This window comes from Asparagus officinalis, chromosome 7, assembly GCF_001876935.1.
Source record: "Asparagus officinalis chromosome 7, Aspof.V1, whole genome shotgun sequence".
Lineage (NCBI taxonomy): Eukaryota > Viridiplantae > Streptophyta > Magnoliopsida > Asparagales > Asparagaceae > Asparagus > Asparagus officinalis.
The window spans coordinates 61,407,966-61,420,237 of NC_033800.1; the positions used below are offsets into that span (position 1 = coordinate 61,407,966).

General features: G+C 34.0%; 1 protein-coding gene across 3 annotated transcripts; it reads left to right on the forward strand.

The window, feature by feature from the left end:
- On the forward strand, window positions 1-5,241 carry LOC109849703. 3 transcript variants are annotated; one of them, XM_020419571.1, is made up of 4 exons: window positions 1-278; window positions 994-1,296; window positions 4,666-4,751; window positions 4,915-5,241. In XM_020419571.1, exons 1-3 carry the CDS (start codon window positions 133-135, stop codon window positions 4,739-4,741), a joined length of 525 nt encoding a protein of 174 aa, XP_020275160.1. In that variant the 5' UTR covers window positions 1-132; the 3' UTR covers window positions 4,742-4,751; window positions 4,915-5,241. The 3 variants fall into 3 exon arrangements, with proteins under 3 accessions (XP_020275160.1, XP_020275161.1, XP_020275159.1); XM_020419572.1 differs by having other exon boundaries at window positions 4,944-5,241; XM_020419570.1 differs by having other exon boundaries at window positions 2-278; window positions 4,666-4,786.

Genomic DNA, 12,272 nt, shown 5'->3' on the forward strand with positions numbered 1-12,272 from the left:
GAAAATAAGGCTTAACATTTTGAACCGACATTTCCTTCGGTTGAGACGCTGAGTACGATCTAGTTAGTTCTCATTCCAAATAATTTTGAGCTTTGGATTTGTGGAAGAAAATAGTAAGAGAGAGAGAGAGAGATGTCGCTGGTAGATTACGCCTCGTCTTCAGACGACGAGGATGAAAAAATTGAAGAGAAGACCGACGAAATTATCGAGAGAGGAGGAGAAGAGAAGAAGGCAGTTGATTCCAGTGCTTCGATCCCTCCATCGGATCGCCAGAATCAGTAATCTCTTTTACTTTGGAATTTATTGTGAATTTGACTTGAGTTCTAGTGTTATAGGAAAAGTTAGGGTTCCCCTTGTGCGCTTTTGTAAAATTAGGGTTTAGTTTGTACAATAACTTTTGGGGATTGAAATGTTCTCCTGGTTAGGGTTTAGTTTAAAGAAGTCATTCGCATTGTTATCTGTTCAGATCTCCTTGAGATTACTATAGTGGGTTTTGAGATTATAAAGTGCAGACATTAAAACTAAAGCTCAATAACTATATATTACGGCTTTTTTTGGATATTTGGGGGATGCATGCAACTTCCTCTTGCCAGTGGTTTTCTCAGTCAGAATTGTGCACGATAACAAGAAGCAATGGCATCGATTTTGAAGGGTTCATGCTTGGCATTCACATCTCTACTTTCAATTCTAAATTTATAGAAAGCGGTTATTCGAATGAGTGGTCACTGCTCTACAATTCTTAGAGCTTTCGTGTCAACGTAACATCACTTTCACGGTCAGTGTTGATGATCATCGCGTCTAGCGCATATGCTTGTTGTCAGTCCCTTTGTTGTTTGATATTGGGTGTTTATTGTGAGAAACTATGAGACACCGTGGTGCTATACACCAGCTGTGAGATTAAATCTGATATTATTCCGATGGCAAAATTGACTTCTTCTGCAGCGTTTTAATGCTTTATAACCTTCTGATCACATTTTCACCTGTTTATTGCAGGAATAACATGACTTCATCTTCATTGCATCAGCCTAGCATTGCACCCCCTGTGCCTCCCCCACAGATGGAAAAACTCCCAGATGCATCGCTTCTTTTTTCGTCATCTTTTTCGTCGAATCCAACCATGATGTTTGACCACTCTTCTAGAGTTGCAGCTGCTATTGGCGAATCGCGTAAAAGAGAGACAAATGGATCCTCATTAGTTAGTCGGCAGAGTAAACAGCCTAGGGGATCCCTGCCCCATTCAAGGAATATACCAGACACTGTGGGTAGCAAGTTAATTCCACCACAGCTCCGTGGGAGGTTAGTTCATAATCATTTCTTAGTGTTACATTTTCATTTCAGCATGTGGGATATCAGTACTACATAATCTAATCTAACATGTCAAATGTCAATTGTGTGATTAATTCATCAAGCCAAAATGTTGGAATATGAAAACATATAATGGTTTACATTTGGCATAGAAAAGTTTAGAAAGGCCAAAAACGTTTCACAGTTACACTGAATGGGAACGAATGGGAAAGCGAAATATTACAGTGATATATAAGCCGTGAAATAAGGTTCTGCCGGCTTTTTAAAGTTGATAGCCTGTTTTGATTTTTGAGTTGGCTCTCGGAGATTACAGAAGAGAAAGAAGAAGATTCTGTATGTCTGGAAAGTTTTAAGTTTTCAATTACTATTTTAGTTATTGTTCATAGGAACGGAGTAGGAGAGGGGGTAGGATGGCACACATCTATACAATATTTAGTTTCAGTTTTATGATACCTTTTCCATGTATTTTGTTCTGTGCGATGCTTGAAGTTTGACGTATTGTGTATGTCTACTAAATTTTTAGTTTCATTTACTATTGATAATACCTGTTCCGTGTATTTGACTTGAGAAATGATTCTGATTGACCGAAGGGAAAGGAAGATAAAATGGTTTACACTTTTTTTATTGTTATTTTTTAGTTGCACTCATTTCCTCTTGTCATTACTATTTTACAGTGGTGTTATATTTTTGCTGAACCTTTTTGATATCCTGGTTGAGATGAATTTTCTACCTGTTGAGGACAGTTGGTCGTTGTCTAATTTTGTCTGCAACTGCAACGTCTATCCGTCTATAATTTTCAGTATTGCACTGAACTTATTTTTTTATGTATGATGAATGCGCTAATAATTTTCCTCAAAAATCAAACTTCTGTAGTTGGAAAATTGAAGATCTATTCGAGGGGGTTGCTTATTGAAGACGATATACTTTGATGGCTATAAATACTTTTTTCTGCTGCTACCACTCAGTCTAATAATTGGTATCATATTCATCATTCTGATAATGCTGTGGGCCTGTAGCCATCAAAACTTGTGCCTTCTCTATCATTTACTAGTATTTAGACCCGTGCAAAGCACGGTTTCTAAAAGATTTTCTGCAAATATTGAACATGTTATCAAAATAAAATATTCTGCTTTAGATATGAAGTATAGGGGTGTTATTTGCTTTTTTTTTGTTTAGATATTCAATCAAGTTTGATTGAATATCATGACTAATAAAAATATTAAAAAAATATTTTGTAATTTTCCTTTTGATGCAAGAGAATAACATGACTAATAAAAATATTTTACTTCTCCTAACATAGCAGTGCATCAAAGATCATCAAAACATACCAAGGAAAACTGATTACAAAAGATATATTGTACATTCAGTTCTCTAAGTTGATGCTAATGTGAAATGAAGAACAGAGAAGATTAGACCCTGTATTTCTACCCAAAAAAACAGAAATAAGATTTAGTTAGTAATATAATTGTACTTTTGATTTCAATATATATAATGTAGATTGCTTAATTATTATAGGATACAACTTTGATGAATAAATTTTAAAATAAATTTTAAAATAAATTTCAACCAAACCACACACAGATTAGTCACCTACAATACTATACAACCTTGATGAATAGATTTTTAAATAAAGTTCAAATCTTTACATGTGCTTTTGTTGCAAATATATATACTAACTAATACTCAAAATTTAAAAGGACCAAAGTAACAAAATTAACATAGAACCAAAACATTATATACTAAAAAAAAGATAGACTGAATTAAATAGGGCAATGGTGGTGCTCTCTCTAACCCACATGTATAACTATCGCATCTAGATTAAAACACATTGTGGTAATTATCCTTATTTCCTCAGCATCTTATCAAGATGATACTTCAAAGATAGTTTCATTTATCCTTTTCACATGTTTCATTATAATTCCAAGAAGTTATTTAAATATGTTTTCAAATTCAAGCGGCTTAGTTGCACATAATTACCCTAAGTTTAACCAAATTTGCACATATATATCCAGTAGGTGAAACCATAGGGTATTTAAGTGCAACTAAGCCAATTTAATGTGGAAATTAGTTAGTTTGACCTACTATCCAAATAAAAATCAAAAGAGATGAAATCAAACATTTCAGAAGAAACCAAGAGTTGCATTGTTAATGTCCCTGTAACCTTAATTAATGCCTTCACTTCGGTTGATTATTTTGATAGTTCATTTAGTGCTAAACAAATAATTTTTAGTGTTTGGCTTATAAACAAATAATTTAGATATCTACACCCATTAAATTTTTTTTACCTTTTAACAATCAAACAAACCAAAGTTTCTTACGATATAAGAGAATGTGACTTCAGGATCTATGTAAGCATCGTCCTTGCGTCTGAAGAAGACCTCTCCTTCGCCTTCTTCAAGCTGGTACTCCTCCATCGATCGAAACCCTAACCCCATCCCCCCTCCTCCCTTCATCCCTACTCCTCAACGACAACATCAGCCTTCAAATCCTACGCTAATCTCGTAAAATCTCATCAAATTCCATTCCCAAAACCCTAGAATTCCCTTCCGATTGCCGTAAATTCTAATCGATCCCACGATCGCCGGAATTAGACCGTCAGTCGACGAATAACTTCCCTTAGATCCGATGATCTTCAAACTTTCCCTCAGATCCGAAACCCTAGAAATTGAGGGAAGGCACTTTGGGTGTCAGCGGCGGCGAAACCCTATAACAGGGGTGGTAAGTGGTATTTCGTTATTTGGTTTTTTTGGGAGAGGAGAGAGAAAGTGAAAAAGAAGAGAGAGAGAGAGAGAGAGAGAGAGAGAGAGAGAGAGAGAAGTGAGAGGGGCGGCGTTATCGGAGAGAGGAGGGCGGTCGGTGAGTAATTTTATCTTATTGAGGCGGTTATCGGAGAGAGGAGGACATGTTGAGGCGGTTATCTGGGGATTAATTTTTCTTTTAATAAAAAAATTAAAATGCTTAGTTGGAGTTGCTGATTAGGATTTACTGTTCATCTCATTGTTCTCCTTTAGTTAAAAGAAGCATTAGATTGCGTATCTCCAGCTCTCTAACCTCACTTTTTCTTGAAGCCTTATTCCTGTTGAGGAATTGTTCTCTACTTTAAGTCACTTGGGTAACTTGTTTCATGTAATACTGGCATTCCTTCTCCAATATGCTCTGATGCTTGGGAATTAGAAGCGGTGTTTTACAAATCTATTGAAGCTTCGTGGGTTTTGATACGGAGAATGTTTATTTTTAAAACCAACATTAATTATTTAATTGAGTTTGTTCTTTGGCAGGAGCAATGTGGTTACTGAAGATATGGAGAATGTTTATTTTTAAACCAACATTAATTATTTAATTGCGTTTGTTCTTTGGCAGGAGCAATGTGGTTACTGAAGATATAAACAAGCTGTTTGTAAGGAAAGACGGTCAGAATATTTCTAGAAGAGATTAGATGCCAACAGGTATATATGTAAGAGCACTAGTACAGGCAAAGAAGGTAAATGCTGTCATATATTGTAAGATAGCAGTTTGTGCGAAATCTCTGCTCATTTTTTGTTACTTATGGCTAGCCATGCTTTTGGAATTTGATAAATTTTGCCATAATGTTTGCTTTTGTGACTGTAGGCCTAAACGTCGTGACTGTAGGCCTGTAGGCCTAAACGTCGTCTGATTGAGACATATTCCAGCTCTGAAAGCAAGTGTATCATTTTCAGTGAAAGGTCTGAAAAAGGCTGAGAATTTCAAATCATGGAGTTTTCCTCAAATCCATATAGACGGGTATTGCTGTAAGTGGTATCAGCTTGATTGCCAAAAATGAACATGAACTGTACTCACTCGTAAAGATATGTACCATCTATCATCTTGAATTTGCTTATCTTTTAATAACCGTGGTCTGTCTATTGTTATCTTGGGAATTTCTGGCAGTTTCTATTTCATGTTGTTATTACATCAGCCAGCAAATTCTCAGGCCAGGCTTCTGAAGCTACAGGATATTACTTACGTTAACCAAGAAAGGAACTCCTCATGATAGTGACAAATAAACTGCAGGATACCACTTCCAGCTGCAATGGTTGAAAACTTCGAGCTAAAACCTCATTAGATTAGCATGCTGCCCCAAATTCACTGGTGCCGACACTGAGGATTCTTAAATATTCATTAGTAAGCTTAAGGAAATGTGTGTGATGATCAATATTAAGAAGTAATTTGAAGATGTCGGATCAATATGGCAAACTCGAATTCTAGAAGAATAAATCCAGACTCAATTGGATTTTCAGCAGGGAATCAAGTTAGATAGGGGCCAAGAAAAAGAATACCATGTCAAATTCGGATTCAGATTGTCTACCACAATGAGAAGGAATTGTCTTCCAAACCGTACGTCCAAATGTAACATATTATACATGAAAATTGCCTATTTCAAAGGAATTGTCTTTCAAACCGTATGTCCAAATGTAACATATTATACATGAAAATTGCCTATTTCGACAAGACAGAGCTGTCTAGATTGGCCTATTTCCATAGTTCCATCACCAGTTATTGTTTTTGACAGAAATCCAAAATTAATCAGCTTTTAGAGTTTTGTTTGGATTAGAAAATAAATATTTTTAGAGTTTTGTTTGGATTAGAAAATAAATATTCAATTACTTGGAGATCAAGTTAAATCCTACGTTTGTGAGTAGGGGTGTTAACGGAGCGGATACGGCTCGGATATGACACTTATCATATCCATATTCGCTTACTCATCTCTGATACGGATATGGATACAGATATACGTTGGTAAGAAAAATTATTATCCATATCTGCCAAAATCGGATATGGTTACATATATAGATGCAGATATATAAACGGATATGCATGTGGATACAAAAAGGATATTAGAAAACTAGATAATATTCAGAAAAATATAGTCATGTGATACAAAAAAAGTTCGTTAATATGTTCATTATGATTGAAAAGCTAAGATTAGACATCTCGATCATCAAAATTAATCACAAATCCATAATCTAAGACTCAAAACTATCGTAAAAGTATGACCAATATGTATTCAGATATTTTCGGATACAGATACAGATATTTCACTACAAAACTGTATCCGTAATCATATCCTATCAGTTATAGATTTGAGTAACCATATTCGTATCCTAACGGATACGGTTACGGATATTTCCTCGGATACGGTTTGGCACCCCTATTTGTGAGGGTCACTTGGAGACCAAGTCAAACCCCACAGTTATGAGAGGTTCACGCACAGTATAAATGAGGATCTATAGCCATTGTATTTCACACATTCAATTCCCAAGAGTTCAATAAGGTTTTTCTTTCTTGCTTGCTAGTTTGGAGTACAAGTTCTTCTGTTTAGTTTCTTCAATTTAGTAAATTATTAACTTTTGCATTTAATTTCTGCAATTTATATTCTTATTTTTCTTTTCTTATTCTTCTTCTCTCTTTTCTTTTTTCTTCTTTAATCTTGTTTAGTCTTTGTAAATCGTGAGTAGCAGCTAATCACCCTTAGAGAGCTTAGGTTAACAAAGATAGGTAACTAATCTAGATTAATAAAAAGATCTCTTTAATTTAAGTAAAGAAAAAATTAGTCTGGATTAATTAAAGCTAAACTTAATTATAATTTGATAGATTATAGATAATAATTAATTTTGGCATATAGCCTATACTTGGGGGATTAAACCCTAGTAACAAAATCTCTAGATTAATTAACTTAAAACTAGAACTAATTATAAATTGCTAGATTATAGACTTTAATTAGGCATAGCCTATTCTTGGGAGGTTAAACCCTAGTAATAAAGAGTCTAATTGCTAGGATTAACTGATTGATAGGTTATAGTTTCTAACGAAATATAGCTTATACTTTTGGGGTTCTAGTAAATAAAAGAGATTAAATAAAAGATCTTGTTAAAAAAACCTAGTGGAGTTAGCCTGAGCAACCTATGTGACATCCTCACTTTACTCTCACATGGACTAGTGTGAAGAAATGCTAGTGGTTTAAATAGAAAAAAGCCTAAGGTCCAAGAATAACTAGTGCTAATATTTGGTAGTGGACTTTAGCCAATATCGAGTTGCTTTCGGTGGGTCCCACGGCTTTCACGCGCCAACAGGCCCGCGGGCCCGAGGCGTGACAAATGATATCAGAGATGTTGCCAGCAGGAAGTGTGGATCTAAGTGCTATACATGGTTAAGTGCTACACCGCATGGATGTGGTAGGAGCCACCTTTAGAGTCCACATTGCCTGGCAAGTAACACTGAGATGTGCCAATTGTCATGTCGTGACGACGAGGACGTCGTTATTGTAAGGTGGGGTGATTGTGATACCACCACTTTAGTCCCACATAGACTAGTGTGAAGAAATGTTAGTGGTTTAAATAGAGAAAATACCAAGGCCTAAAACAACTAGTGTTAGCATTTTCGTAGTGGTAGTGAACTCTAACTAGCATCGAGTTGCTCTCGATGGGTCCCACGGTTTGCACGTGCCAACAGTCCAGCGGGCAGGCCGGGGGAGCATGAACAGCTAGGCTTTTATATTATATATATATGATATAGTATATATTATATATTATATGAGTAGTTATAGTAGTAATATATGAGGAGAGAGAGTAGAGAGTAGAGAGAGGAGAGAGGGCAAAAACTTGTGTTTAACATTAAGTGGATAAAAAAAAGTTGTCCAGCACGAAACTTTTTAGGGCGCACTCATATTGTCTGGAAATCCTTGGCATGATATGAAAATATTTTTATAGGTTCAATAAATAAGTGGGGCTAGGAGAGGGTTTAGTGACATCAAACTTAAGTGAGTAGGAGTCTTACTATATCATATATAGTAGAGAGAGTTATATGAGTAGTCCTGTTGTCATAGGAGGGGATTTCCTGCCTTGAGCGGCGCGTAGGTGGCAGGCGAATCTCCACGGCATGCGGTCGATGAAAGTAGGGAGAGAGTAGGTGTGAGTTGGTGGGGATTTGTGGGCCTACTTTATAATGAGGATGGTGGGGATGTGGTGTGCGACATAGGCGACAAGGAAGGGGAAAGTGCTGGGCCTCGCTATGCGCAATGATACTCATTAATGCTCATATATAATATATATATATGATATATAGTAGTATATATTATATATAGGTATAAGTATATATATATATATATATATATATATATATATATATATATATAGAGAGATTAATGAGTATCCTTGACAAAGAGGAGATTTTCCTCATTGACAATAATGTGACACTATCCCCACCATGTGAATGAGAGAGAATAAAGTAGGAGAGAGAATTTCACATGGTAAAAATTATTTCACATCATTGTTAAGGAGGGAATCTCCCTCATTGTCAAAGATACACATTAATCACACACACACACACACACACACTAGTTCTTATGTACGTGTAATGCACGTAGTTAAATATCAAAATTATTTATTTATTTTCTTGCTATAAGATAAGTTAGATTCATCTTAAGTTAATCTTTAAACATGGATTATTACATTTGCCATGAAATAGATTTGCATGTAAAACTGGGATCAATATACTTTTATATACTTGCATAAACAACATTATTTTTTAAAATTTGTATATATCAAACTTCATGTAACATATTTGTTTATTGGATCAAATAAAAAAAATAAATACTAAATATTACTGGTGACTCTAGCTTAATTTTATATGACAAAATCATTCACATAAGCATATTAAAAATTTTGCATCAAAATCCCTTCTGAAGGTTCCTAATTTTACTAAAAAAAAAATAAGTTCTACTATAAAATATTCAAAAATATTACCATTTGTTCCTTCTTTTTTTCATATTTAATTGAGCCGAAATTAATCATTCTCCACATTTATCTTTTTCTTAGGTAATTCTACAATAGTGTCTTCATCGTTTATATCAATTGTGTTATCAGGTTGATATATAATAAAGAGCAAAATACAAGACAAGAGTCCATAAATATATTATGATATATTTAGATCAATCAAGTTATATTATTACTCATAATTGATATGTATTAGAGACAAAATATGTTGACAATCTTAAACTATAAAACAGACTGTATGAGCCCTCTAACAAAACTTTTTAATGCAAACAACCCTCAAGATTAATTTTAGAAATCTATTGGGGTCAGGAATAAACAACTAACAAGTTTACAGTGAAAACTAGGAGAATGCAGTACATTCTTAAGAATTATTAACATTTGCTTAATTTGTTTATAATGACATGATCTTATTATTAAATAACTACAAGGCTTAGTACATTATTATTTTTATTGGACGTTCAAGGCAGGCAGAGGACCCAGGTGAGTCCTTATCGCAATGAATGTTATATAATTTAAATACAAAGAAAAAATGAGGATTGATCAATGATGTAGTTGGTGAGGGGGAAACTCCAAGAGCTTAATTTGGGTATGTGGATATATTATTGATGGAAATGGAGAAGTGTGGTTTTGAAAATAGTAAGTGTGTGGGGTAATTAATATGATTTTTGTTTGTGTAGTTTTCTTCATTTATTTTCAAGATATATGTAGTCTTGTGGATATATATAGCTATAGCATTACTATTCTCGTTTGGCTTTGTGGAAGAGTTTGGGTGAAAAAAATAAACTATCTAATCCGGTTAAGGTATGATCATATAAGTTAAGCTCATGCATGAATTTTTTTTAACCAACACTAATATGTAAGTATTACAATTGGTATTGAGATCTAAAATACGTGTGAGATTCTCTTTGATTTTTATACAAATAGTATCTTTTAAATAATAAAAGTATAATTAAACTTTGTGATCTAAAAAAAGATCAAATATACAATATAATTAATTGCTTTAAAATAATGTGATCTAATCTAATAAGAAGAAAATAGATTAAAGTGATTTAAAAATTATTACAATTTCATAATTCATAATTTTTAAACATATCTAATCTAATAAGAAGAAAATAACAAAGGCATATATACATGTTAAAGGAGATGAAAGTGTTATGAAAATTATTGTAATTTCTGATATTAAAAAAAGATCAAACATATGATATAATGAATTGCTTCAAAATAATCTAGTCAAATCTAATAAAAAGAAAATAGATAAAAATATTGTGAAAATTATTGTTATTTCTTAATATGAAAAAGATTAAATACACAATATAATTAATTGCTTTAAAATAATCTAATCAATCTTATAAGAAGAAAATAACAAAGGCACATATCTATAGAATGAGATGAAAGTGCTATGAAAATTATTGTAATTTCTTGGCTTATATATATTGGCATGTGCTGTTGCATGTGAGAGAATAACAATTATAAATAGAGTTTTATTTAAATAATAATAATATAATTAAACTTTGAAACTCATTATGCACTACTGTGAACTACTTGAAGTTTAATCGGTGAGAGATCGCCATGTTGTGTCCTCAGATCACATCCATTTTTTTGAATTTTTCTTTTTTATAATTTTGAGAACGACTCTTGTCTCTTTAATTTTTTTGGTGAATTTTGCAAATATCTCATCCATATTATGTACATTTATAGATCTGCGTTGTTTCTAGGTTCGACCTTTGGGGCAAACATTTTTTGTCTCGTTGATTTGTTTGTTTTTTGTATATACGCTCTTTATCTTGTATATATTTGTAAAGTTGGCATTTAATAATTTTATTCATGTTTACATTTCAATTTAAACTATACTCCTATTTTCATAATATGTATATCCAATAAGAATTCATCAATTTATCAACTTGCTCTTACTTAATGGGTTAGTATTTGAATTATTTCAAGGGTATTTTTGTCTACCGAAAGATTTTCCCTAACTCGTGTTTTTAAAAGGAGTATGATATATATATATATATTCTCCTCTCTCTCTCTCTCCTCCATTTCCCAAAAGCTTGAACCAGCCCCCTCTCTCTTCCTCTCTCTCACCACCACAAACACCACTAACTCCTCACCGAGCTCCTCCAACTCCACTGCCCCTGAGCTCCCTCCGACGAACCGAAGCCGCTCTGACGAACCGAAGACGCTCCCTCAGACCCGACGCCGTCAACCTCCTCTCCATCTCCTTCGCCACCTTCAAACAACCCAGATCCGAGCTCCTCCCATCCAAGCTTTCGCTGGAGTGAATCTGGATTCACTCCATTGAATCTGGATTATATTGAAGCTCGATTCATTGGAGTGAATCCAGATTCACTGAATTGAATCCAGATTTAGTGAACTGAAACTCGTTATCAAACAATAGCAAATCTGCAAAAATAAAAAACAAAAAGGAATAAGAAACTTATGGTAAAAAACAAGCTATAAAATTTTAAACCATGATAAGATTTCACATTTTACAGCAAAAAGTTACGATTTTTATGGTAAAAAACAAACACCTCACATAACTGAATCTGGATTCACTGCAGTGAATCTAGATTCACTCATGCGTTTATTTCTTCAAAATTACAGCACATGCATTTATTTCTTCAACAATTCATTAAAAACCATCCTAACCATCCAAGCTTTCGCTGGAGTGACTCTGGATTCACCCCAGTGAATCTGGATTCACCCCAGTGAATCTGGATTATATTGAAGAATAAGAAACTTATGATAAAAAACAAGCTATAAAATTTTAAATAAAAAGAATAAGAAACTTATGGTAAAAAACAAGCTATAAAATTTTAAACCATGAAAAGATTTCACCTTTTACAGCAAAAAATTACGATTTTTATGGTAAAAAACAAACACCTCACATACTGAATCTGGATTCACTTATGCGTCACTTATGTGTGTCTTCGTTTTTCAACTGGTTTCTTCAAAAAACAAAAAACTTTTCAGACTAAAAGGTGAACTATTTCACCTTTTACAAGATGTTGAAGACAGAGAGAGAGTTGAGCGAACCTTGGAGGGTTGACGGAGCAGATCTACGGGTTCGACGTTGGTGTCGTCGGAGGTGGATGATGGCGAGGTGGTAGGGGGTGGAGGAGCTCGGATCTGGGTTGTTTGATGGTGAGAGAGAGGAAGAGAGAGAGAGGGCTGGTT